Below are 27,541 nucleotides of genomic sequence, written 5' to 3' on the forward strand. Positions count from 1 at the left end.
CTACGAGTATCATCATCTATATAAATAAAAATGAATTGATGTTCGTTAGTCTGGCTAAAACTCGAGAACGGCAGGACCGATTTGGCTAATCTATCTATATGTATATGTATAAATGAAAATGAATTGATGTTCGTTAGTCTGGCTAAAACTCGAGAACGGCAAGACCGATTTGGCTTATTTTTGTCTTGAAATATTTGTGAAAGTTCAGGGAAGGTTTAAACGGTGAAAAAACACTGTTGCGGCCCTACTCGCGCCTCATCATTTTCCAATAGCAATATCTACTTCTAATGTAAATGTCACATAACTTTTGTCAGTCAATACTTTATATTGAGAACCTTTGTATAAAATCACTTCTCTTTTGGATTCCGATCGAACAACATCAAAATTGTAACGTCTCAAGAATACAACGAAATAAGCAGTTTCCGAGTTTTATTTATAAAATTCCATCGCGTCTGCAAGGCGCGAACAAACACAGTTCTTATAAAAGAAAAATATAGCGGTACGAAGTTCGCCGGGGCAACTAGTAATTAATATAATATTTTTTATAGTATTTACTAACAACATAATAAATTTACTATGAAAATTATGAAATCGTTTATCTTTTTTTTAGGCATGACAAGGCAGAATTTGACCGTAATGCATCTGGTGTTAAGTGAGACGCAGTCTAGGATGGTACACAATCTGCCTTGTAAGTCCCTATTCACCTTAAAAATCGCCTTATTCTTTTAACGATTGAAAGAACTATATAATTCATATTAAAATTCAAATCTCCAAAGTATTAAGTTGATTTATATTTGTGTTCTAATTTTCATTATTATCTTCCACTTCCACACAGCGAAAGCTGCAACAAAATTACCAACTAACTTAACGTCAAGTGTAACTTAATGGAAATTTCAGACAGAAAATCGTAGTCAGTACGCAAACATCGTGTAATAGCTCGTAACCGTGCTGATTTCTAATCAAAATCAGTTTAGCTTCACAAGCAGCAAACACTTTACTTGCCATACCAATTCCCACCTTCACTTATTAGTAATACGGTTTAAAATGGAATGGGAGATAGATAATACGTTGGTTAACCCCACGCAACCCCCATCCGGAGCGTGATTTGTGACGAACGAATTCGCTAAAGAAAACCTTTGCATTAGAATGTAATCAAGCTGGTTAGTTGGCCGGTGTAAGGGTTAATACTGGGCTAAGAGGTATTGGCTTTTTTGCATGGTAATTTCTTAGGCTGAGTTGCACCACCTAACTTTAACTTTGACAAACGTCAAAAATCTGTCAAACTCCATACAAAAAGCACCGGTTAACGTCATAGTTACGGTCAAAGTTGGGTGGTGCAACTCAGCCTTAGTGCTCACGGGGTAAATTGACAAGAAAGATAGGTCAATAAAAAGACTGTAGCGTGGCGGTTCCTTAAAGCGAGTTCTGATTTCGCACGGAAAAATTTTAGAGTAGTGACTATTTAAGACCTGAAGTTCTGCATGATTACTTATTTATTCATAATTATGCATCTAAATATTTTTTAGCTAGGTCATTATCATGTATAAGCTCTGTTTCATTTTTTGTGGGTAGTAATTGAAACAATATGTTATTTTTAGTTTTTTGGTCAGCTTTATAAAATGCGTAGTATTTGTAAACTACCCATTACTAAATAATATGGAAATATTATTTTTTAATCGAAAATATAATATATGTTAACTTCAATTTGTTAATCGAAACTATAATAGTCGATATCATGTTACTTCAGCGAGAAATCGATCTTTTCTCTAATCTCCTCCCATTTTCTTCTGATTAATTTCGTTGCGGGTCCAATGACAGTTTAACTTTACCTTGGTAGTAACTCAGCCTTGACTGGTTGGGTAAGTTTTATTAGCGGTCAAGTTGTAGATCCTGGATACACAGGATTTTCAATAGTAGGATCTACCAACTACTTTGTTAACTGGGGTCTTTCTCAACTAGGGTTGCCAACATTTCATCAGCGAAATATAGTATTTTCCAAAATAAGGTGTAGAAAAATATAGTACATTTAAAAAAATATAGTATTTTATTCGAAAAACAAAAAATAGACAAATATAAATTTTTTAATCATTTATTTTTATAAAAACTATATTTTTTTGCAGTTCTTGCGCTGTGTAACAGTTTTTTGTATAAAATAAAAGTGTCATATGCATTGTCACATTCAATTTTTAAATTGATATAAATCAAAAGCTCATTTTTTATTAATGATACACTACTTCTGTTTCTTTCTTCTCACCACTTCGAATTCATAACCGAAAATATCTTTTCAGTAAATGCCGAAGTGGCGGGAATAGAGAGCAGGAATGAAATTACTTCAAATATTTTTTCTTGTAAATTTAGAACTTCTAATATTGTCTCACAGTCATTAAATGAAACCTCCTTTTTTAAATTTAATTTTTGGATTTTAAATAACCAATTGCTTTCACTGAAATCAAACCATTTATTAAGATAGTCTAAACATTTATCAAGAAATAGCAAAAATATCTTTTGAATTCCATAACTTTCTGTGGGGGGGATTTTGCTTCTAATGATTGCAACATTTTTTTTGTTTTGTAACCAAAAAAAATATCTTTTTTACGTTGTTCTAGCGCCGATTTTAAAATTGACATAATATGTTGTGATAAGGATAGAGACATGCAATTTTTAGTTTTACAAAAGTAATACTGTTATAGGGGCATTTTTTGGAGAAATTGATCAAATAACCAAAAAAACACGAATTTAAAAGCAGAATTTTTTTCAAAAAGTATAATTTTTTATTATTTGTTGGCATTTTCTGGGTATTTTATGTATTTTATTAGTATCGCCTGTTATTTAGCATTATTATTGTTTTTATTTTATCAGGATATACCTCTTAGTTTAAAAGTGATTACGTTTTCTTTACGAGAAGTAATTGGAAGAAAAAAATTCTATAAAAAATTTAAAAAAAAAACTCAAAAATTTTTTGACCTCTTTTTTCTTGAAAAAAATAGGTCTAGTTTCACATATTTTCATATGTGCACTTTATCGTGACTCACACTGTATATTTTGGGGATCTTCAGTAATCCAGTCATACTCTCTTTCCCACTCAGGTTTATTTTATTTGGAGTCTCTTTGGTATTTTTCGTTTTTTAATCGGCGTTAGCGGCGCAACAGAATTTGACGCACTTTCGTTATCACTACCACTTTCCATACCTAAATATAAGATTTCAACTTTTCAAAAGAAATAACAACATCTAGTTGAAAACGATTCTGACGATAAATAAAGCAGACCAAAATATCGTTTGACGACGTTAAAATTTACGTTGTCAATTTGACATTGACCAGTTCGTTACGTGCGATGGGGCGGAAAGGTTCTGGAATGGAGGCCGCGTACCGGAAAACGCAGCGTGGGACGTCCACCTACAAGGTGGACCGACGACATCGTAAAGGTAGCAGGGAAGCGCTGGACGCAGGCCGCTACCAATCGATCAACATGGAAAGCATTAGGGGAGGCCTATGTTCAGCAGTGGACGTCCTATGGCTGAAATGATGAAGTTCGTTACGCAAGCGTTCGGATACACGCTATCGCCTATCGGGTAAGTTCACGGACCTCATCAAAGGAGATGGTACGTGCGCAATAGGTTATATGACTTAGCCATCTTAACAGTTAAGTTACTTTAAAGGCGCGTTCTTATTTTTTTTAAATGAAGGATTTGTTTGTTAGATTTGTCGGTGTTGAAAATATAGTATTTTTGCGTACTATATATTTTTTCAACAGTATATAGTACGCAGACCCGAAAAATAGTACAATACTATATATTATAGTACGGTTGGCAACCCTATTCTCAACCTACAATAGAGAGGCTTTTTGACTCTACGATATTGACAGATTTTTTATGAACTATTAAACCCCGGTTTAACAGGTTGCAAAGGTTTTTTTAATGGTAAACCGCAAATCACGATTATTTAAATTGAACTAACTTGGTTGATTTACTATTTATTGATGTTAAAGCTACTGAAAACTTTTATGATATTGGTGAATTGCGAATTCTTTTAGAAAAGTTGTGTCTTTAAATTATTCATTAATGGCGTCATCTGCCAAACTGATTTGAATTTGTTGTCGAAAGCTTATAAGCGATAGAATAGAAATAGAAATAGAAAAACCTTTATTTGACACGATGTGGCGACACCGACGATACGCCACTACAAACTGTGTACCAACAGATGGCGCTGTCGCTACTTCACTATGGCACACTCCGTCGCTCCCACATTAAGGAAGCTATGGTGTTAGTGCTTCCTTCCGAGCGGGTGTTATGCTCGGGGACCAAGGTCCGATTTACATTTTTTTTTTTTTGAAGGGACGCGCGCTGGTAGCTTGAGGAGCTTTTCCAGCTTATTGAAGGGACGCGCGCTGGTAGCTTGAGGAGCTTTTCCAGATTGAAGGGACGCGCGCTGGTAGCTTGAGGAGCTTTTCCAGAATCCGATTTACACCATCTTGGTTTGTCTATATATACTTGGCAGGATATAAAACTTCGTCACCGCGATGCAGGTTTGTATGAGCGACGGAGTGTGCCATAGTGTAGTAGCGACAGCGCCATCTGTTGGTACACAGTTTGTAGTGGCGTATCGTCGGTGTCGCCACACCACTCCCCCCGGAGGGTCACCAATGTCGGATATGATGTTCATCCACAATAAGGAAGCTAGATGTTAGTGCTTTCCTTCCGAGCGGGTGTTGTGCTCGGGGACCAAGGTCCTATTTGCACCATCTTGGTTTGCCTATATATTTTTGGCAGGATATAAAACTCCGTCACCGCGATGCAGGTTTGTATGAGCGGCGGAGTGTGCCATAGTGCAGTCGTAACAGCGCCATCTATCTGTTGGTACACGTTTGTAGTGGCGTATCGTAGATGTCGCCACAACGAAAACACAAATGAAAATGAACAAATAAAAGAAGAAAACAAAAATTAACACACATAAACATAGTATCTCGTGCCGAAAAGGCGCCCGCTCAGTATTAATCGAAATGTGTACGCGTGCTTCGACACTGGTTTTCAGCGGGTGCCTCTGTGCCATGGTGTAAGTAACGGTTCAATGACCCAAGAACCAAAAGTTACATTTGATAGCGATCAACATAATCATTTTGACCCGATCAAAATATTGTTTCAAAACATAATAATGTACCTAACACTCGGGATTTCTTCATCAAAGATGGGATTAGACCCTTCTAAAAGAAACGTCCCGGGGCAAAAACTTTCCCACCTTTACCCGTAAATATTTTGATTTCTCACAAACGCCCTTTGAAACGTATCCCGAGTACGGTTAAATCAAATAATTTCTATCACAATACAACATAACGCGTATAAAAGAGATTGCGGTAAGGCTTTTCGGATAAAGAGATTAATCACTGTGGCATTTACAACAATCGATTCTTGGGTGTTTTATTATTCTAGTGTCCACAAAGATTTAATTTAGCGTGATTTATGTTGTTCTGTGGTGATGGCTCAAATTACTAGCGACACGATAGTAACTTACACACAAAGTGTCAGTGCGGTTTGCGTTTTATACCTATTTATTTCTATCTCTTACTGGCTCATGTCAGCACTTTTCAATGAGTGAGTAAAGATCAAAAGAAGTGACTTTTGATCGTTGCAAGAGTGATGATAATAAACTCACACACCTAATTCATGGACACCTAAAATAGTTGCCTGAAACAGCGCAGCGCTAACAATGCATTTCAATCGTATCTTAATTTACTGGTATTCCATTGGTTAAGAAATTAATAAAATTCATCAATGAATGGTGAAATGAATAAATTCGGCCTGAGCATCACTTTCCATCAGGTGAGTCGCAGCTCAATAGCTGCCTCGTTGTGGATGAGATAGAAAGAAAGGAAAACGTATATTTAACACAGGACCTACATCATTACAGTAATTAAATATTTTTTTTCTTCGATCGTATCCCCTGTGGATCGTGCCGTGTAAAGACCGACGTACGCGCGAGGTCGCACGTGGTTAACCATGGCTTGCTCCGCAACATTGTTCGGCCCGCTTTATAATGCGCAAATTGCTCGAAAAATATAAAGCAATTAATTTGTTGTAAGTATACGAGATACTGAGTTTTTACGCAACTGCGCTAGAAGGAGGGTGTTTTTGGAATTACTCATCTCTATTACACGAAAGTAGACAGTCTAACCATAGAGCATCTAAAGTCTAAACGGTGAAGGTCTCGGGAAGTAGGCGCCTGGATGCGGGCAGCACAGGACTGGTTGTAGCAAACGCACCACGATTAAAAGGCGATTGGTGGCTTCCTGCTACACCTAGATCAAACCGTAGAAGGCTTACCGGTAAAAAGGGATTGATGTTCTGTACGAGCAGTACGCAATGACAAAATACTATGCACTCACGTACCTTGAGCAGATCGTTGACAGTTCCACCTCGAGTTTGGGCAGCAGCAGTTGGGAATTCCTTCGGTTTCTAGCACATTTGGGCGTGTAGATGATGAGGTAAGTTGAGATCACATGGGAGGGTGACTAGCACACGCGTCGACGGGCCCGTTAGATACGAATAGAAGATGGCGATGTGACCGGTGCGGCCTCCAAAGCGTGACTGCCCTCAAGTTGTCAATAAAAATCCAACTCGAAGGACGGAGCGCATAAGCAGCCTAGTATGACTGCGTTTTGTCACTACATTGATACTTATGCAGAGATATCGATACCCGCGATTATTATGAAAATTAAACGAAAAGCTAAGATGACGGAACACCGGTCGTTGTGGAAATCCTTGGGAGAGGTTTCAGTCCAGCAGTGAACGTCATTTGGTTGAAACGAAAAAGAACTTCTAATTAGAAGAATTTACTGTGCAGGTTTTAGACTTTTTCTAAGAAATGCCACAAATACGTTGAAGTGATAGAAATGAAATTACAACAACAAAATCACATTAAAGAATTACTGGAATGATAAAGCTGTAAATCCTCATCTAAGAACTTTTTCGTAGAAATAAATATTCTAGGAATTACCTAATTGACGGGGCTAGTCCCAAATCGTGTTTTGTTGTGGTGAATAGGGACAGGTTGCGGTCTTATTACAAGAATAGAAGAATAGAATAGAATAGAATAATTGTTTATTTGCATAAAACATGACAGTTGTAACAGCTACAAAATAAGTCCACATGTTTTGCTACATCAAGAAGCATGCAAGTTTGAATATTAATACATAAAAAAGAAACAATGTCATTATAATTAGAAAATATAATTATTAAGAAAGCTATTGTTAGAAATAGTCTGTCTAGTACCTACATATACTCGAAATATCTAATGTCAGTTAAAGAAAAGCTATAGGTGTATTAGCTTTGTATTCATCATCATCATCATCATCATCTCAGCCATAGGACGTCCACTGCTGAACATAGGCCTCCCCCAATGTTTTCCATGTTACCCGGTTGGTAGCGGCCTGCGTCCAGCGCCTTCCTGCTACCTTTATGATATCGTCGGTACACCTTGTGGGTGGACGTCCTACGCTGCGTTTTCCGGTACGCTTTGTATAACCAAAACGATATTACTTTGGGGTCAACAGAGTGTCTACGATTCATTAAGATTTCATCTACTAATTTTTATTTAGCTTTGTGAATATTTATTACTGTGAAATACTATGTAGTTCCTACTTTTTATAAAGACCTTAGGCACTTTTACATTGCGACTTTTTTCAGCGATGCAAACGCGATTCAGTGGCGATGCAGCATCGATACAGACGCAAAACATCTACTTTTACATACGCGATACTATTGCGATACAGTCGCGCGACTATAAAACGTTTGTATCGCTGCAATAAGTTGCAATGTGTAAGCTCTCTTAGTTATGTAAGCCAATATTAATCTAGTTCATTACTTCAAATTCCCGCGAATCTTTTACCGCTATATTTCTTTTTACTTCATTGCATCTTTTTGTACTTATTTACAGAGCCCCATCCTTTATTAGTCAAGCCGTCCTAATAAATTCCCGTATAGATAGCAAAACAAATTCTTATCCCCGGTATTCCCCGAGTATTCCCGGTCTTCCCTGAGTATTTCCTTGGATTTTAAACTGCTGAACATGCGGTGGCAATAAGTTCCATTTGTTTACGGCCACTGGCTACGAGTTTAGAGACGAATAAGGTATGAACAGTAGGCCCGTAGTGGAATAAATGAAATTAGTAGAAAGTTATATGATTGTTTCATCCACGAAGACGCGCCGCACAATTCTTCCGCTAATGTTTGAGTGTTATCGGTACACGCTAAATTATTCATGAGTGCACACGCACAATCTCGGATTGCTCGGATCAAACTCCCCGCGCCCCGCGCTTCCCTCGATCAAAAAGTGGTGGTGCGCGTCTTCGTGGCTGAAACGATCTATAATTCAATGTAAAAACCTATGCTTAATTGACACCTACTAGTAAAAAGGTATTTAAAAAAAAGAGTCGCTGTGTCAAACATGTGAATTGTAAAATAAAGAGTAGGATTTTATTCTCTTCGTTCGTTCCTTTCTCGGACTACAACAAATATCATACTTGCTTGAGTCATTCTTTACACAGAGCACAATACATTTAGAAACTCATTTTATTATGTAAAATATATAAGTAAAATAATAATAATAAATCTTTAGATATTTTACACTGTGCCATCTATGTAGTTATGCATCCGTCAGCTCCCTCTGCTCTAGACTAAACAAGATAAGTCATCACTTTCCGCTCTACAGTGTAAGCATTCGTAGAATTGTTATTCACATAAGAGATGTGTCAGCAGAACTAAATTGTAAACACCGTACTGGACGACTGCGATCGGCCACAATATTAAATCATTATTAAATCGCCTCCAACTCGGCGAGGACGTGATCACTTAGTTTAATTAAATATAATCCTTTTTAAAAAGCTTCCACCCCGCTCCCGAAATCTGACTGGCGCAGCCGTTCGGATTTATTGCTGCAAGTTTTCCTAAAGTTTACGCGATTGGTGTCAAAATCCGCCGTTTAAATTCGTGATACTACGGGAAACTAATAAATCCGCCGAACCAAATAAATTTGTCATCGAAGTACGGGTGGAACGAGTATGCAGAGAACGGTCGGTTGGTGAGTAGAACTTTTCGCCAATCCTTCCACTCCTTATCCTCTGTGTATTTTTCATGCTTTTTAAATCGTAGGGAAATATTGCTACTCCGGGATAGAACTTCTCCCAGGGTATCGCATTTTGTGTTTTCGTCATAAAACTTTATCGTTAACACTTTTCGTTTAGATTTAAGTGAATTAAATATTGAAACAAAGTAAAGAAAATTAATTGAAATAAAGTAAATAAATTGAAATAAAGTAAATAAATTGAAATAAAGTGAAATAAAGTGAAATAAAGTGAAATAAAGTAAATAAATTGTATTGAATTAAATAAGTTTATAGTGTAAAGTAAAAATTATTAAAGTTTTTAAGTTAATTGTCTCTCGAAATTGAACAATTAAATTAAGAACCACTCTTATTTTTACTGTGTATTTTTACTGTGTATTTTATTGTGTGTTTTACACGGTAATCACTACGTGTATTTTAATTGTGAATATTGTGTAAAGTACTGTTACAAATTCTGACTGGCGCATATCAATTAATAAATTTAAATTCAGTAAAAATGGCTTCACCACAAATCGAATCCGTACAAATCACGCCAATACCCAACGAGATGCTCAGATTAATTCCATTTTTTAATGGTGACAAAAAACATCTAAATTTGTTCCTTAAAAAATGTGAGTATGTTATATCGAGATATAGAGGTGGGGTTGAGCAAGATTTATACGTGTACCACGCTATCACTAGCCGCCTTACAGAAAATGCAGCAGCACTGTTATCAGAACAAGAAAATTTAACAAACTGGTCGGAACTTAAAGAAATTCTGACACAACATTTTGGAGACCCGCGTAGTGAGGCATGTATTAATATCGAATTAGAATCACTAAAAATCAGATCGAATGAATCGTACACAGACTTTTGCAACCGCGTGCAATCAACCAGGTCAATGCTTATATCCAAAGTAAACACCATAGCAGACGAGTCAATCCGTCACGCCAAAATCACCATATACAACAACACCGCGTTAAACGTGTTTCTCTATAATTTACCAGAAAACCTTGTGCGCATTGTGAGACTAAAGGCACCGTCCACTTTGGAAGCCGCCCTCTCGATTGTGCTCGAGGAAGTAAACTTTATGGACCAATATAACATGCGAAGCAAAATGCATTCGCAACCCAAACCTAACAATTCGTTTACGCCAACTCAACAGAAATTTTCAGGCAATCAGCCTCATTTTGTCAGCTCTAATGCTTTCAAACCGATAATTCCTCCACAATTTAAATTTGGCCTTCCGCCTAATCAAGGCTACAAACCCTTCCAGCAATATGGAAATAAACCTTTACAACAATTCGGCTATTTCAAGCCTCCGTATCAACCAGGTTTCAGGCCGCCGCAGCAGTTCGGCTACAGGCCTCCACAGCAGTTCGGATATAGACCGCCCCAGCAATTTGGCTATAGACATCCTCCTCAGCAATTCGGTTACAAGCCGCCTCAATTCGGCTATAAGCCACAGTTCGGTGCTCAGCAAGCCCAACAAGTCCAGCCGCCACGTATGCAGCTGACCGACGTGTCTATGCGTACGGCTACAAAACCAAACAATGTAAATGAAACAAACTTAAATGATCTGAACTACGACGAATCAGAACAGTCGTATTACGACCAATATTATTGTGAATACCCTATAGACGAATATAATAACATGTACAGCGAACAGTATTACCCTGATTTCGAGGAAACTCCCGAGGAAACCCAGGAAACTGAATCCCAACAGGATTTTCACGAAACAGCCTCCATCAAAGAACCGAACAGATAAACATTAATTGCGATCCGGAATTAACATTACCATATATTTACCTACCGGAACTGGATGCTCGCATGATGATCGACACTGGCAGCATGCGTTCGTTCTTCAGTCCGCGTATTGCCTATCAGTATTTCAGTAAATTCATAAAAAATGAACCATTCCAAGTTGTGAGTACACACGCGTCAAGTACGCACAACAAAACCATAGAAATTCCCCTTTTTCCAACTTTTAAATGCAGAAAATACCACAAATTTTATTTATATGACGTACACAAATGGTACGATGGTGTAATTGGACAAGATTTATTGGAACAATTGGAAGCATTAATCGACATTAAAAATAGAGTCCTCAAAACTAAAACTGCGTGCATTCCAATCATTTTAAATTACAAAAAATTCACAGACAACGTTAGAATGCCTAGTGCAACCGCTAATTACCGTAATGAATCAATCAATAAACAAAACGCAAATGCAGACGCGTTATCCCGCATAAAAGTAAATGCTCTTGATTCAGATAATCAGTCCATGAAAGTAAATGTTAGCAAAAAGGAAAAACGTATTCAAAAACATGTTGATAAAGTAGTAAAGAAAATAGAAAAATTATCATCAGGAAGTACAATAGTAATTTCCGACTCTACATCCTCAGAAGGAAGTAGACAATTAGGTTCAGAATATCCGATTCCGTCGTCAAATAATTCAGACTGTGTCGATGAACAATCAAATAACTCACAAACTATTCATTCCGCAAAGGATACCGAATCACAAGGCATCCCAATCTTAAACGAAGCAATCGATAACAAACCTAATCAAATATTAGTCTTTGAACGATTCGATAATGAACTTTCAGTCAAAAACCTTTCGCGCGATAAACAAAAGGTTCTTGAAGTACATTTACCTGATAATAATGCAGAATTAGTAAAACAGTTTTTAAAAGAATATATCAAACCTAAAACAAAGTATTTCATTTATTTTGAATCAGATCAACTTAGACGAATTTTCACAGACGTAATTATTAAACTTTTTAAGAAAGATGTAGTTCAGTTTTACGAGTGTACAGAACGGGTAAATTACATAGAAGACGAGGGTGAACAAAAAGCAATAGTTATCCAATACCATGAAGGAAAAACATGCCACCGTGGTATTAAGGAAACATTGATTAGAATTCGTAGAAATCATTTTTGGCCTAACATGCAACAAACAGTTTCCGCAATCATTAACGCTTGCGAAGCCTGCCGTAAAATGAAATACGATAGGAAACCCATAAAACCATTTTTACAATTAACTAAAACTCAAGATTCCCCATTTCAGGAAATTTTCATTGATCTCTTCAGTATTGAAGGAATCACATATTTAACCCTAATTGACGCCTTCAGCAAATTAGGACAAGCAATAGAGATACCTAGCAAATCAACATCAGACGTTACTAGAGCACTTATGAAATATTTCTCATTCTACGGAATTCCAAAACGTATAAGCTCAGATCCAGGAACCGAATTTAATAACGAACTCATGAAAGAATTTCTAAATTTACATAAAGTTGAACTTCACATCGGAACCCCAAATAACCCTAATTCTATGGGACTTATCGAACGCTTTCACTCGACAATTATAGAGATCTATAGATTGGCTAAATACGAAAGACGATGTACAGATGCCGCATCAGTTATGACATATTCAGTAATGGCATATAACCACACCATCCACTCTGTAACTGAGTTAACACCATTTGAGGTAGTTTTTGGTCATACAGATTCAGATAGTCCATTTAGAATCAATTTCGAAAAGCAATATTATCAGCAATTAGTTCAAGATCATGCGAAACGTACAAAGCACTTATATAAATACATAGCTCAGAAAACGACAGCCAAAAAGGAAACCATTAAGGAAAAGAAAGGTGGTGAAACAGATATAGAGTTTTCCGAAGGAAACATAATATTTGCAAAAGACGTAAATAAGCGTAAAAGCAAAGACAAACCACGTTATGTAAAAGCAAAGGTTGTAGGCAAAGCCAAGCGAAACATCTTACCAATTAAAGTAGGTGATAGGACTACCAAAGTGCCTATTAAAAACATAAAACGCCCTCCGCAGGTGGTGCCTTCTGCTGATGATAGGGACGCAGGCGCTGGCCCTTCAACTGCAACCGATTAAAGATAATCCAGGCATTCTACCGGTAAAACAAGGACAAGCATTTTTGCAAACAGATTTTTGGACAATTATTAAAGTAATCAACTTAAAAGGAATTTACTCCGATCTTGTTAGTTTAACCAATAGTTACAGGCAATTAGACACTTTAATCGATTATAACAATCCATATTATCATGAATTTATCAATAATAAATATCACACTGATTTCATCCGCGACATAACATTAGAAAAATACAGGCAATTAGTACCACAGCAACGCTATAAGCGAGGCCTTATTAATCCATTAGGATCTCTTATAAAATTAATTACAGGAAACCTTGACCACGATGATGCACTTAAATATGATAAGTTGACTTCTCAATTGAGTAATAATCAAGTTATAATATCTAAGAAAATTACCCTGGTCTCAAAAATGTTCGACAGTTTCATAAATATTTCAGAGCAAATAAATAACAACTCTATTATTCTTGATGAACGCTTGAAACGAGTTGAAAGCCTATTGCAAAACATAACGTCCACACAAAACGATTGGACTTTTTCTACATACATACTAGGAGTGTATAACATATTCATAAGCAGTTTCCGTACAATATTTATAAGATTAAGTGAAATAGAAACAGCATTAGCATTAAGTAGAGTATCCATTTTACACCAAGCAATTGTAAACTCTACAGAATTATTGTATCATTTAAAGTTAATTTCAAACTCTGCCAATTTAGTTTACCAGCCTACGGAAAGTAATTTGTTAAATTTAGAAGAAACTATTTGTGTAAAATCTTATATGAAACAGGATCAGATAACATTTATTTTAGAAATACCATTGATAGATAATGATACTTACAATTATTATAAGATATACTCACTTCCTATATTCCAAGAATCCCAAAACGTTACGCTTTCCATTTTCCCCAAATTTCCTTACCTTTTGGCGAAGGGTTTGAAATACTTACCGATCGTAACACCGTGTCGCCCGCTTGCCGCCGGCGATCGCTTCCTGTGCTCTACGGACAACCAGGCTCTACATAACGAGCCTACCTGCGTGGAACAGCTGATGAGGTTCAGTAAGGACCTTACCTCCTGCAAGCAGCACCAGATCCAGCTGGAAGAAGTAAAACTCCAGCAGCTCAACGCGAACAACTGGATTCTGTACAGCAGACTGAAAGGCACGCTGACCAAACACTGCGACAGCGAAGTCAGTAAGCAGTCAGTCTTCGGCACGTACATCATCACCATCGATGAGCCCTGTGACCTGGAAATCCATGGCCTGCAGATCCACCATCGACTCTACATTTCATCAGACATCGTAGAACACGTACCGGTGATTCACCTACCCGAGCTACCTGTAAACGCAACGCTATCCGGTGCACGCGCACTCAATATGCATGGAATCAATTTGGATGAAATCAAATACATGTCGTACGCCCTGAAACACAGTGCAGCAATCAGTGCTAGTGAAAATGAAACAGACACTTCTTATTTTACATACTTTACATTTATATTAGTTTTGATTCTTTTTATGTTAATTGTGTTAATTGCCTTCCGCAAACATATAAAAATTTTATGTAAACGAAATTATCGGAATACTCATAAAAATGAAACTTCCGATAATTTCTCACTTAGGGAGGGAGGAGTTATGCATCCGTCAGCTCCCTCTGCTCTAGACTAAACAAGATAAGTCATCACTTTCCGCTCTACAGTGTAAGCATTCGTAGAATTGTTATTCACATAAGAGATGTGTCAGCAGAACTAAATTGTAAACACCGTACTGGACGACTGCGATCGGCCACAATATTAAATCATTATTAAATCGCCTCCAACTCGGCGAGGACGTGATCACTTAGTTTAATTAAATATAATCCTTTTTAAAAAGCTTCCACCCCGCTCCCGAAATCTGACTATGTAGTAGTTCCAAACTAAATAAAGCTTGTAGTGCTTGTACTATGGGTACCAGCGAGACATGGAAAACTATGTAAAATATCTTCTGGTTAAAATACTGGCGTTTCAAATTAGTGATCTATAAATGGTCTAAGGTCAAACCACTTTGTACTAGCATACAATTATTTAAGCTAAACTGCGTATAGACTATCAGAAGGTAGTAGGATAATAGGATTTCTATAACCTTCAAAACTTCTGATTTTCTTAACTTTTCTGAAGTGGACCTATTGGTATCCCACTTCTCTTTTGTTTTAAAGGATGAGACTTTTCTTCTAAGGCCTCAGCCTCGAACTTAGCGGGCAGCGGGGCGGCGGCGGCGGCGGCGCGGGAGCGGCAGGATCTTATGCGTAAAATCAAATAGACCGGTTCTCGAAAACAGCGGCGCGGCAGCGGCGCCGGAGCGGGCAACGAGCGGGCAGCGCACTCCTTCTTTTGCCCACAATAAATCGAGCGTTAGGAATAAATTTGAATCGAAATAAAATTGTCGCCGTTGTCGCAGACATTTCGTTTGTGAATAAAAACAAATATCTCGACAACACAACCCCGAACACAACACTTCGCCACTAAAGCGCCGCGCGAGCTGCCCGCTTGTTTCGAGAACGGGTCTGCGTTGCCCGCCCCGCTCCAGCGCCGCCGCCGCTCCCGCCCCGCTGCCCGCTAAGTTCGAGGCTGAGGCCTAAGATTTAAGGAATAGATGCTGAATTTTAAAACGTTTGGAAGAAAATAGTTTTTAAGAATATTATTTTGTGAAATAAACGAAATTGAAATAAACAGAAGATAATCCATTTTATCTGTAACTTCTTTATTCTTTTCCTGTATTGATTTGTGTACTTATTTTAAAGTGATTCAGTACTATAATTTTTTGTTACAGATGCGTGAAAAACAGTGATTTGAGTTGAAGAGAAGAAGTGAAATGTTTAAAATAAGTGAGACAATAACGTTAAGTGAAGTGTGAGTGAATTGAATTCGATCAAAATGTTAAGAAAACTTTTTTGGACTGTGCTCCAAGGCTTCGTTTTGCTGCCAACTATAGCAATCAAAGGTAAGAAAGGTTTTGTTTTGCTCACGTAAAGAATAACCTCGTGCTAAGCTCAATATTCTTGTGTGGGTTCACCACAATAGTCCAGCTGAAGCTGTCAATGTCAATCCAGCTGTCCAGAGTTCGAACCAGCTTTCCTACGAGTTGAGCAATCAATCTCGAGTTGGCAATTCCAACACCTCCACCATTTGACTAGTCGCTTACACTTATCGGTATGATGTTAAATAGGTATATGTACACGTAGGTAATCTCGAATATAAATGTTTAAGGCCTTGCGACGACTTAAAAAATAACAAAATAGAATAAATTTCGTATGAACAACTATCTCAATAATATTCGTTCGTAGATGATTTTTTTAAATAATTGTATTCGTTTATTCTGTAGATCATATTACTCAGAATTAAACTGGCATCATATAGCCATTAAAACCTCTCATCATCATCATCATTATTTCAGCCACAGGACGTTCACTGCTGAACATAGGCCTCCCCCAATGCTTTCCATGTTGATCGATTGGTAGCGGCTTGCGTCCAGTGCTTCCCCGCTACTTTTACGATGTTGTCGGTCCACCTTGTAGGTCCTACGCTGCGTTTTCCGGTACGCGGCCTTCATTCCAGAACCTTGCTGACCCATCGGCCTGCGTTCTGCGTACTTTGTGCCCTATATTAAAACCTCTACTACAAGTCATTACATAACCGTAAGTTTTCCTTAGGAATGACATGAAGAAAAACGTTTAAACTTCTCAAGTTAGCGAAACTACTTCGCTAGTTTTTCGGTAGAGTTCATTAATCTTCGTAGTGCTCTAATACTTAACCCTGTTTCATGATTCACGTTGATTTTTACCTAGACTAATGTTGTTTTGACAGTTAATCAAATTCTGTTAAAACAATAACTAATATGATATACATGAAAATGTTAATACCTGGATCACCATAACCTGTAGGCCTAAGGATGCACGCCGTGATAACTTTTATCGACGTTAAAATGTATGGGGAAAATCGATAAAATGGCGTGATAACCGCTTGTCTCGGTGCGCATCTTAGGCACACCTGAGTGCCTTTAAAACCCGATTTTTAGATGTTAACAAGGTCCGTAGGTATAATCAAAAAGTCGGTAAGGAAATTAAATCAATCTGAGCAGTGTAGGTAGACCTCCGGCTCGGAGGACCGATGACCCGGTGAAAGTAGAAATCATTGGAGCCTTTGTCTAACTGTGGGCGTCTTTACATTAAAAAGATAAAAAAAGGAAAGCTAAGTGGATTTTCAGGTTCTATAGTTTTCAGTTAAGTTGTGTTGTTGTTGTGTCAACTATCTACTACCCAGTGTACAAAAAGGCAAAATGTTCGACATTTCGACAGTCTATAGAACAAAAATCACAGTCCATCATTTACCACATGACGCGAGTTAGTGTCCTAAAAAACTAGGACGTTCTTTTGGCAAGGATCCAAACCCGACCGGTGTCCGTTTGATTTTGTACAAGCACATCAAGCTAAATGCTTTGGCATCTTATTCAGTTGTAATAGAGGCGGATTTGCAACAAAAACGTATAGTCTGGTGTACTGTCGACCAGGGATGTAAATGTATATCCGTAACCGTAACCGAAACTTTCGGATATCCGAAATAAAAATATATCCGAAACCGTAACTGTAACCGATTCAAAAGTTTCAGATAGTTTCGGATGTAGGCAGTTTAAATTGTTTTTTGTATAGCATTATATTATTATGTAAACATACCACCTAGTATCGATTTTTATTTTTTATTTACTTTTTATTCGATGTAAAGTGTGCGGCCATGAATGAAACGTGTTGCAAATTGCATTCTTAAGCACAGATTTCCGTAAACGTAACCGAAACTTTCGGAAATCAAAAATTTAAAAATATCTGTAACCGTAACCGAAACCAGTACTATATTATTCCTATATCCGTAACCGTATCCATAACCGAAACTACATATCGATAACATCTCTACTGTCGACTGTACTCGACTTAGGCCCAGTTTTTTGATTCATAGTTAAAATAACAAATTGTTAAATTTTGCTACTAATGGTTAAATATTAACAAAATGTTAACTAATAGTTTAAAAATGTACTAAAAGTCAAGCTAACCATTGTACGAAAAACATTTTTTTCTGATATTTAACCACTTGTCATTTGACATCTGTCAAATTTGACTATTGGTTATTTTAACTACGAATCAAAAAACCGGGCCTTAGCGTCAGTCAACATCAACGGGAGGGTAACCTGAATTGTCGTTTTTTTAAACCGGTTACATACGATACAACGGGGTTTTTTGGCTGATGCGGATTGTCGTTATAGGTGATTGGTGGTGTCTCTAGGATTTTTTATAAAACTGTCAGGTTTTATAAGACTAGCTAAATACTGAGCTAAAACCGTAATGGTTAGGTTATTCTTAGCAAGACTTTGACCTACCTTTTTAAAGCCTTAATTTTAACTTTTAAAGAAAATTGAAAATTGTTGAAAATAAAAATAATAATCTTTATTATTTTCAATTTATTACCAATAAAAAATTGGCCCTTATAAAACTACATATTAATAAACTATGGTAAGTATAATAATATGCAAAAAGGTACAAAATTAAACATCTAAAATTCATTAGTATACGAATAGTTTATGTTGTTCAAATAATATTTTTTGTAATTAGGTAGTTAAGGTACGTATTCAATTCTACCATCTTCAACAATTACGGCAAATTAAATTTACTTTAAAATGTTAATTGTTAACGTAATATAATGACTTTTAATCACTGATAAACAATTCTCCATAATATTACTTGCGACGGAGGTCTTTAGTTGCCTTGGCCTGCAATTAACTCGGTAAGTGTACACGGGGCTTAACGCCAATCACGCCCTTAGTTTACACTTGAAGGGAATTGCTTCTGACACTGGAAAATTGTAGTGCTACAGACACACATTTAGTTTGAGAACATCTTTAGGCAACTTTGAATGTTATTCCCAAGGATCAAAGTCGTTTTTATGGTGGTCGTATCTTATCCATCAAGAATCTATTAGAGATTTAATATAATTTACAACTGAATTTGGGTCTTGGAGCTTTGAAATGTTATTGTTAGAATCAAATTAGATAATTGAGTTGAAACGAAAATCAATCCAAAGAAAACCCTAAAACTGACTTAATAAATATAGGAAGTTACCCGTAATTATTGTTCAAGTTTTATTTTAAAATAAACTTCAATTTCAACCGCAGTTTTTTTTTTTATGTAATCTTTAGGGCTTTTCATTATTCATTGGCAAAAAAATCTGTGATGATTCGAATATCCGATACTGCCAATAAAATCTTTTTGTAGATAAAATACGTAAATTCAAGGAAATAAAATCGTGGTGAAAAACTTGAATTAACAAATATCGCAATGTAATTGTTCGTTATATTTTGAACATTCTTGATTTCTCAAATTATAAAAGAAAAACTTGAGCATCTGACATAATTCGCCGAATCAATATTGCCAATATTTACTGATTTAATTGCAAGAATTTGATGAAACTGAATTCAAATTCATTATTGTTTTATTACGTATTCTTGTTCATACATAAGGTCTCACTGTTAAATCTCATTCAACTTGCATTTTTTGAGAGCATCATAGAAAATCAATGTCTTTTCTAAGTGAGCGAAGGTAAAATAAATTTTCTTAGTTAATATTATCTCAAATACTTACTTACTCAATTTACTCTTGAAAAACATTAACACATCTTTATAATTTCCTTCTAATTTAATTAAGAAATAGTAAGCATTCGGGTGCGAATCCCCCAGTTGTTAAATTTTCCCCACGAAACTAAGGGTGGGTTGCACCATCTTACGTTAACTTTGACAAACGTCAAAAATCTGTCAAACTCCATACAAAAAGCACTGGTTATCGTTATACGGGACTATTTCCACCTCTCGTTCCCACCACTGCAACTCCTCAGTAGCCAGGATCTACAGCTTGACTGCCACAAAAACCCAACCAATGAAGTTCAAGTTTGTCCCGGGGGAAAGTTAAACTGTCATTGGACCCGCAACGAAATTAATCAGAAGAACATAGGAGGAGTTCGAAATTAAGGTTCGACTTCCCTCCATTGCAAAGCGGATGACAGGTGACAAGCAAAGGTTTAAAACCTTTAAGAAAAGATTATGCACCACGGACAATAAATATCAATTAAGAGCGTTTACGCCGTTTGGCGCAAAAACAGTACTTTTTCAACTCGTTACAATCATTAACCAGTAATACTACAAATATGTTATAGGCATAAATAGTTAGGCAATTTCGTCGTCTAAATAGTTAATTGAGAAAATATTGCGATTAGTTTAGTATTTAAGAATTCTATCAAGATAAGTCCACACAGGTTTTGTAAATTTCCACTTTAGCGTCAGTTTACAAGCTGAAATTTTTATAAAAATACTGTGAAAACGATTTAACAAACATTTATATCCTTGGGCAAATAGTTATCTGAGAAAATTTTTAGATTTAAGCATTTTACAATAAGAAATCACAAATTAAAAGAACGTGAAATACCCAAAAATCAAAGTGATTTTTTCACCAATATTCTTCCTTTATTCAACATAAAAATAGCTTAATATAATAAAATAACATCTTCTTTAAAATATTTACTTTGAAACGATATTTAATTCATTGTTATTGTTTTGCTATAAACATTTGAAAACTATTAAAAAACGCCGCGCGCGAATCATTTCCAATGATGCCCCTTGAAACGCCGCGCTTCGCGTAAACGCTCTTAAGGGGGCCTATCTTATGAGCAATTAGCGACTACCTGCCAATAATATTTTTCACAAAATCGCTTAAAAGCACGGAAATTTTTCCTTGTCGCGACAAGATCGGTGTAATAAATTGCGGAAACAGATGTATGTTGTATTGAATTAAGCATTATATCACGTTCATGTTTCCAAAGATCACACGTTGGTTATCGTTATAGTCACCATTAAAGTTAGGTGGTGAAATTCAGCCTAACTCTGCCTTCAATTGTAGTGTTCTATTGGTGATAAAGCTGTTGATTTAGACTAGCCGTGATGGGAATGGGAATAGGTAGTAATCTTGTAGAAAGTAATGTCCCAACACCCTTTAGACTACTACCAAATCTAAGCTACAATGCCTCTTTTAACTCTACCATCATTCTGTGAACACTTTTGAGTCTCGCATCTTCATTTACACACCCTGTATATGAAAGGCAAAAGCCATAAAAGCTAGAAACATTCATTAAAACACTCGATCGCATTCACGAAATCCTACTAATTAATTAAAGTCGTTACGGTCTTTTACATTTTTTTTCGTGCAGGAAATTAAAACAAAGTTTTCCGCGGAGCGTGTTCGTTCCTAATTTATTTTAAGCAGATTTTCTCGAGATTAGAAAGGAGAGGAAACTGGGACTTTTTCATTTCACAAATTAAGTCTGGTGAGATGGCGTTAGTGTTTTGTGCAAAGTAAGCCGCGATTACGTTTTCAATTTGTACGTGGGATACCGTTTGTTTGGTAACCTACGATTCGGTACTTTTGATCGCGAAAATACAAATGCATTTCGTAATGCTACCCAAAAATACAAAGGTATTTTGTTCATTTTCAGTTGACGTTCTGAATTCAGTTTAAACTTTTAAGATTCTTGAATTTGAATGTAAATACCAACTAACAGGCTTGAATAATTTTTAATTTTTTTTAGATTCGTAGACTTTAATGTTAATTCATAATGTACGGTGGCGTTCTGAAATAAAATCTCTAAACAATGATAAATTAATTTGCACACGGGCTACGAAGTACCGGTAATAGTGGAATTGCTTGGCTCTATTCAGCAGTACTTAGACGTCTTTTGTTCGAAAATTAACGTTTAAACTTAAATAAATATTTATGAATGTACAGTCACGGAATGAAAAGGTTCGTCAGTTTTCAAATTGATTCCTTCAACGAATCGCGAGCATATATTACCTTTTGAAACTATGTTACAGAATAATCTCGAGTTATAGAAAATAATCTTTAACTGTTCGTCAGTAAAATTCAAAATTATTCAGATCAAAGTTGTTTGACGATTTAACTTGTCAAGATGATTATTATGATTGATAAACTAAAACCTTCTTGTTGGTTCAACCTGCCATTATCTATTAAATAAAAAAAAACAACAATTTTGTAGCATTGCACTGATGGGATAGAAAAATAAACAAGCAAAACCTTATTCGTTAGCAAACGTCATATTTATTTAAATGTTAGCAGCACTGTTTCTTGCACGGTTATGTTGGCAGGTTTGACTCTTACAGTACCTAGTGCAAGCGAAAATCGACACTAAGGTGATGAACCTTTTCATTCCGCGACTGTACTTGTTCATATTTAGGTACATAAAGAAGGACGTCGAAAGTCATCGTTGTCACCCAAATATTTGACCCCTAAAGGCTTCGCACCCACAACCACCACCAGATTGGTGGTGCCACGAGAACCACCACTAGGGTGGTGGTCCCCTACGCAACCACCAAGCCAGACAATAGATGCGTTTGCGTCATATGTATTACGCTATTTCAATTAGTGCACACATGACGTGAAGCGTTCTGTTAAATGTGACGTCATAAATATGAGGCGCAGCCGGCAGCCTTGGCCGCCTGCCACTGACTTGTAACAGTTTCTACTAGCTAGTTTTAGGTGGTGTTTTGATTACGTAGGGTATCTAGTGTTACCAGGAACATACTCTAATTGTGATTTAAATTGTGGTAAAAGTTACTATAGGCTTTATAAAGAAGCTCAAAGTTGCACAGCGTACTGAGAGGGCTATGCTTTATGTTCGAATCAGAAATGAAGAGATCTGTAAACGAAATAAAGTATTGCTGATATAGCCCGACGGATTAGCAAGCTGAAGTGGTTATAGGCAGGACACATAGTACGTAGAACTGACGGCCGATGGGGCAGAGAGGTTCTGGAGTGGAGGCCACGTATCGGAAAGTGCTGCGTGGGACGTCTACCCGCAAGACCGACGACCTCATAAAGGCGTTTGATGCAGGTCGCAACCACCCGGAAATGTAGGAATCATTGGGGGAGGTCCATGTTCAACAAAGGACGTCCTGTGGCTGAAATGATGAAAGGTTTCAAAATAAAACATTGAATTTGAGGGCAATCTCAAATTCACCATAATTTGCTAAAATATGGACATAAAGACGACATCACGTCAAGCTTAGCACTGTTTTTTCTTATGTACTCGTAATAAGGGTCATTTTACAACAAAAATGCATAGTCTGATGTGCTGTCGACTAGCAGTAGGTATTGCTAATTGTAATTTGAATTACGTTTTATACTAGTTCACTCACTTACGTGCAAAGGACATTGTTAGAAACCGCCTTAGATTCCTGGGCACAGCAGTAAAGTATCAAAATTAATCTCTTACTTTTTGAATACTTAAATATTAATTAGATTGTAACGGACACTTGAGGATTAAAAAATGAAATAATAAAAGTATTTTATATGTATTCCATAATACTATGACGACATCCGGACATTTTAGGGCGTGGCCTGCTCCATATCCTATGAAGTTCCATAATTTGTGTCGATAAAATCTATGTAAAATCGGCACAAGGCAATGCCGTACTTCATTGTTAGGAATCCATGTAATAGTGATGTTGACTGCGGTCATCATAGACAATAAGATACCGATTTGTAAATAAAATAAATCGTCCAAATTGCTACAGTATGACTAGATTTTAATTAAAAGTTAAAAATATATTGCACGATACTACAAGAAGCTATCTAATGTGTCCAACTGGTCGAAGGTCATGAATAAAATAAAAAGAATTGTGATCATAACACTGATATAGACAATGACAACAATATGGGATCATTTTTAATATATCTGTTACAGTTTCAAAATTCGATGAAAAATCCAATGCCGCTTAAAGTGAGAGAAATGTCTAAAGTTCTAATAGAATTGAAAGTTTTATTCACTCAAAATGCTTATAACAATAATTGGTAATACATTTCAAATATTAAGTACCTTTATAATGTATCGATAGAACCAAAATGATATCCTCTCAGCTTGGAAAGGGAAAACCCAGGATTGGGGGAGCGCTCCAGGCAATTTTTAGAACATTTCATAGGTGGTAGTAAATAATATTTATTTTATTATTAAAATTGAATATTTTGATATTGATAAAATTGAATATATCTTTCGATTCAAATACCGAATATTTTTCAATCGATAAAAATTATCGAGAATTGTTAATAATATTCAATTAAAAGTTGTTCAATCCCTAGTCATGCATAGACTAAGACGGTAACCATGGAGATAGTTAGTTTGGTAAGTCACGTGTTAAATGTCAAGAGTGGAAAGTAAACATAGGATTCATGTTATTTATTTACGTGCAAAATGTAAGTAAGTAAATCATAAAAGTGGAACGCCGAGCTATTTCCAAAACCCGTCCAATATTATCAGTGGCGGCGTAAGGCGTGGGCGACGTGGGCCACCGCCTACGGCCTCGCGGTACAAGGGGCCTCGCGCATCAAACATTTTGAAAAAATGTACCTATACAAGGTGGAGATGACAATATCACAATACGACAATAAATGCAAACATTGACTATTAAATATACATTCTTGATAGCTAAACAATGTAGTTAAAAATAAAAATATTTTTTTTTCCAAACAAATTCAACCATAATCAGACACAAAATTAAGCAACAACACGGTTTTAAGTGACGAACATTATTCTTTGGCGCAATATTCCTTTAAAAATAATCACTGAATCAAGAAATCAGAAACTGTCAATGAATAGACCATTGACCCGTTTTTTTTTATATTATTTCATAAAATCCGTCTTCAGGTCGCCACAGAACAAGGCCTCGCGAAATCTGTCTTGCCCACATCAAATTTAGGTCTCGCCCCGCCACTGAATATTATAATACAATTTGGCTGCGACAACTACAATACAGAACATCTCCCAAATCGATGTGCATAAAATAATATAGGTAATACAATACTAGTAAGTAAGAGGTTATGATAACAATATTGCTATCAATAAGTTTATAGAATTGGTCCGCCAGGAATAATTGTTCTTACATAAAGATTTGTGTCATTTATAACCTAGAAAGTATTATTTCGGCACTGTTGATCTAACGGCGAACAATGTATGGAGAACGAACATTGTCCTTTTAATTACGTAAAATGGCGTAGCGTTCTCAATCACTTAGTTTTGCTTCCCTTTTCTGAAGATATTTTTTGCCTGATAAAAAACAAAATATGAAATAAAATAATTACGAATATCCGTCGTTTGTATCTCGAGTACCTACATAAGTAATTTGAGTAAAAAATTCCCTTAGATAAAAGACCGTTCGGTTTCTCCCGAATAAAAAACGACCTTCAATGATTTTTACCGAGTTGGTTCCAGGAAAACCTGATTTGGACTTACATTATTATGTTGAAATCATTATACCATAAGTAGTCTCTCAATTCATGCTCTTACTACGAACAACATCACTTTATCTATTCGTAGAAAAAGAAATTTTAATGTAGGTACCCAACATAAAAATAAGTACCTATTTTGTTCGTCAAAAACAGTTCTAATAGTCCGAATTTTGACTATTTTTAAAATTATAAGATTCCCATTTGAAGTGTTCAAACATCTATTGCTATAATTAAAACATTATTACACCCAGAAAGTACAATAGGCGGAATTGATGCCTTACAACATTTGTACCAGTCCACCTTGAAGTAATTCAAATCTCTGCGTGAAGCACAGGGTTGAATAGAGCTCTGTGATTGGTTCATGTGTCATCCTGTGCGTCCACGCGCACTGTGAGACCTCATAGTAATGTTTGTGAATACGGGCGTTAGTCAATTGGTACCCTGGTCAAAAGGTTGCTGTATGACACAAAATTAAATTTTGCCCATAGTTAATGCACTGTAGCCTCTATATTTATGACACACCAACCATTAACAAGCACGGGTACGAATCCAACGAATATTAATGGCGACCGACATCAGTCGTTTTTAATTATGGAAATTAGCAATAACATTAATCATTGCCCAAATTACCTTAACTACGTTCCACTTCAACAACAACACAATCCCATAAATGGACAGTCAAAATTGAGTCAATTATAAAGGGAATTTAAGCGTTATTTCAGTAGATTTGTTGGATATTACAAATTTTGACAGTAGGTATTGTTTGGAATGATATTATTAACAAATTTTGAGGGTCGATTGTTTGCGTAGGTGTGCGTAGATTATGTTACTTGTTGGTGTTGTTCCTGAGAATATTTCGTTTCCTATCTGGACTTTCTTAGTTAGTTCTTCCAATTATTGTGTTATTGTGCAAACTAGACAATACTCTGGTGTCAGATTTAGCCGCTTTAGACGGGGTTTCTAAATTAAGATTTTTGGCTTGAGCGTTCTTATCTTCTAATCTAGTATAAACTTTTATATTAAATTCATTGTTGATTGAGTAGAAGATGACCACGCTCAAGCTTTCAATATCAATCCAGGAACTTTAAAGCCGGAATCATAATTTTACTTATTTAGAACAAAATCACATAGATTTACAAGAGCCGGCGATATTATTAGGCAATTAGAAATATGTATCCACATTGTGTCCTACCTGGAAACCGAACCTGGCACCTCTTGATATAAAGATTTTTACCCTACCCACAAATCTACGGCTAATACCAATAACAGTAAAATAAATATGGCCGTCATAGAAGCAATTCCGCACAATAAAGCATAATTCCGATCGTGCCTCAAAACTCGCAGTAAACTTTACACTTTCATGTATATTCATGGACTGTAATTAAGTTCATTTGCCTTTGCTGTTTTTTGCTTTCTGTTGCATCATATTTTATTTTTATGAGGGTGGGGTTGAATGAACTAAGTTTAGTTTTAGCGGATGACTCACAATACTATAAAATCGAGACATTTCAGTTAGAGATTTATGATTTTTTAAAGGACTCCCTAGTATGGGGTGCCACAAAGATATAGAATTATAATGAGTAATAATCAGTAATGTTAAAAACCCATGGGTTTCGTCATGTATGCAAGCGGATAAAAGGTTCCTCAAGGTAGCCATCTGTTGAAAGTACCGTGCTGAAAGTTACATTTATGCTTTCAATGTTTTTCAGTAAACCAAAGCACACTACGCTGGAGCGTAGTTGTCTTACATAGAAATAATCACTGTGGCTGTGCATCGTGTGCTTTGATTCTACGGCGAAATCTTTGCGATGCGTGTGATGAACTCATGGTGTGCTTTGGCTAGCACGCATCAACTGAAATTATATGTTTTTAGGTGTTGTACCTACATTACGTCATATCATACTAAATTCATGAAGCAATTGTTTTTTCTTGACTATTGGTCTTGTGCCCTGAAGTCCAATATAATACAGACCTCTTAAATACATACTATTATGTAGCGCCAAAAATCCTCTTTTCACACCTCGATCCCCTCAAACAACAAAATTCCCAACTTACAGTCTCTCGAAGGCGCGAGCCCGAACACCGAAATACCGAATTAAATTGGTTACCAAGACGAAGTTCCGGATTGTTTCCGAAGTACAGGCAACTCGAGCTGTGTCTCAGACTCAGTTCATTTAGCTAAA

The 27,541-nt window shown here is 36.4% G+C and overlaps 1 protein-coding gene across 1 annotated transcript in view; it reads left to right on the forward strand.

Annotated features, from left to right (window-relative positions):
- Nucleotides 1-15,808: 15,808 nt before the first annotated feature.
- Nucleotides 15,809-27,541, forward strand: part of LOC135079266 (neurotrimin-like) — a 113,407-nt gene continuing 101,674 nt past the window's right edge. The window contains exon 1 of the mRNA XM_063973879.1: nucleotides 15,809-15,973. Within this exon, the coding sequence (XP_063829949.1) occupies nucleotides 15,907-15,973 (67 nt within the window). The 5' untranslated portion in view covers nucleotides 15,809-15,906. The remainder of the gene's footprint in view (nucleotides 15,974-27,541) is intronic.

Source organism: Ostrinia nubilalis, chromosome 16 (assembly GCF_963855985.1).
Source record: "Ostrinia nubilalis chromosome 16, ilOstNubi1.1, whole genome shotgun sequence".
NCBI classification, from domain to species: Eukaryota; Metazoa; Arthropoda; class Insecta; order Lepidoptera; family Crambidae; genus Ostrinia; species Ostrinia nubilalis.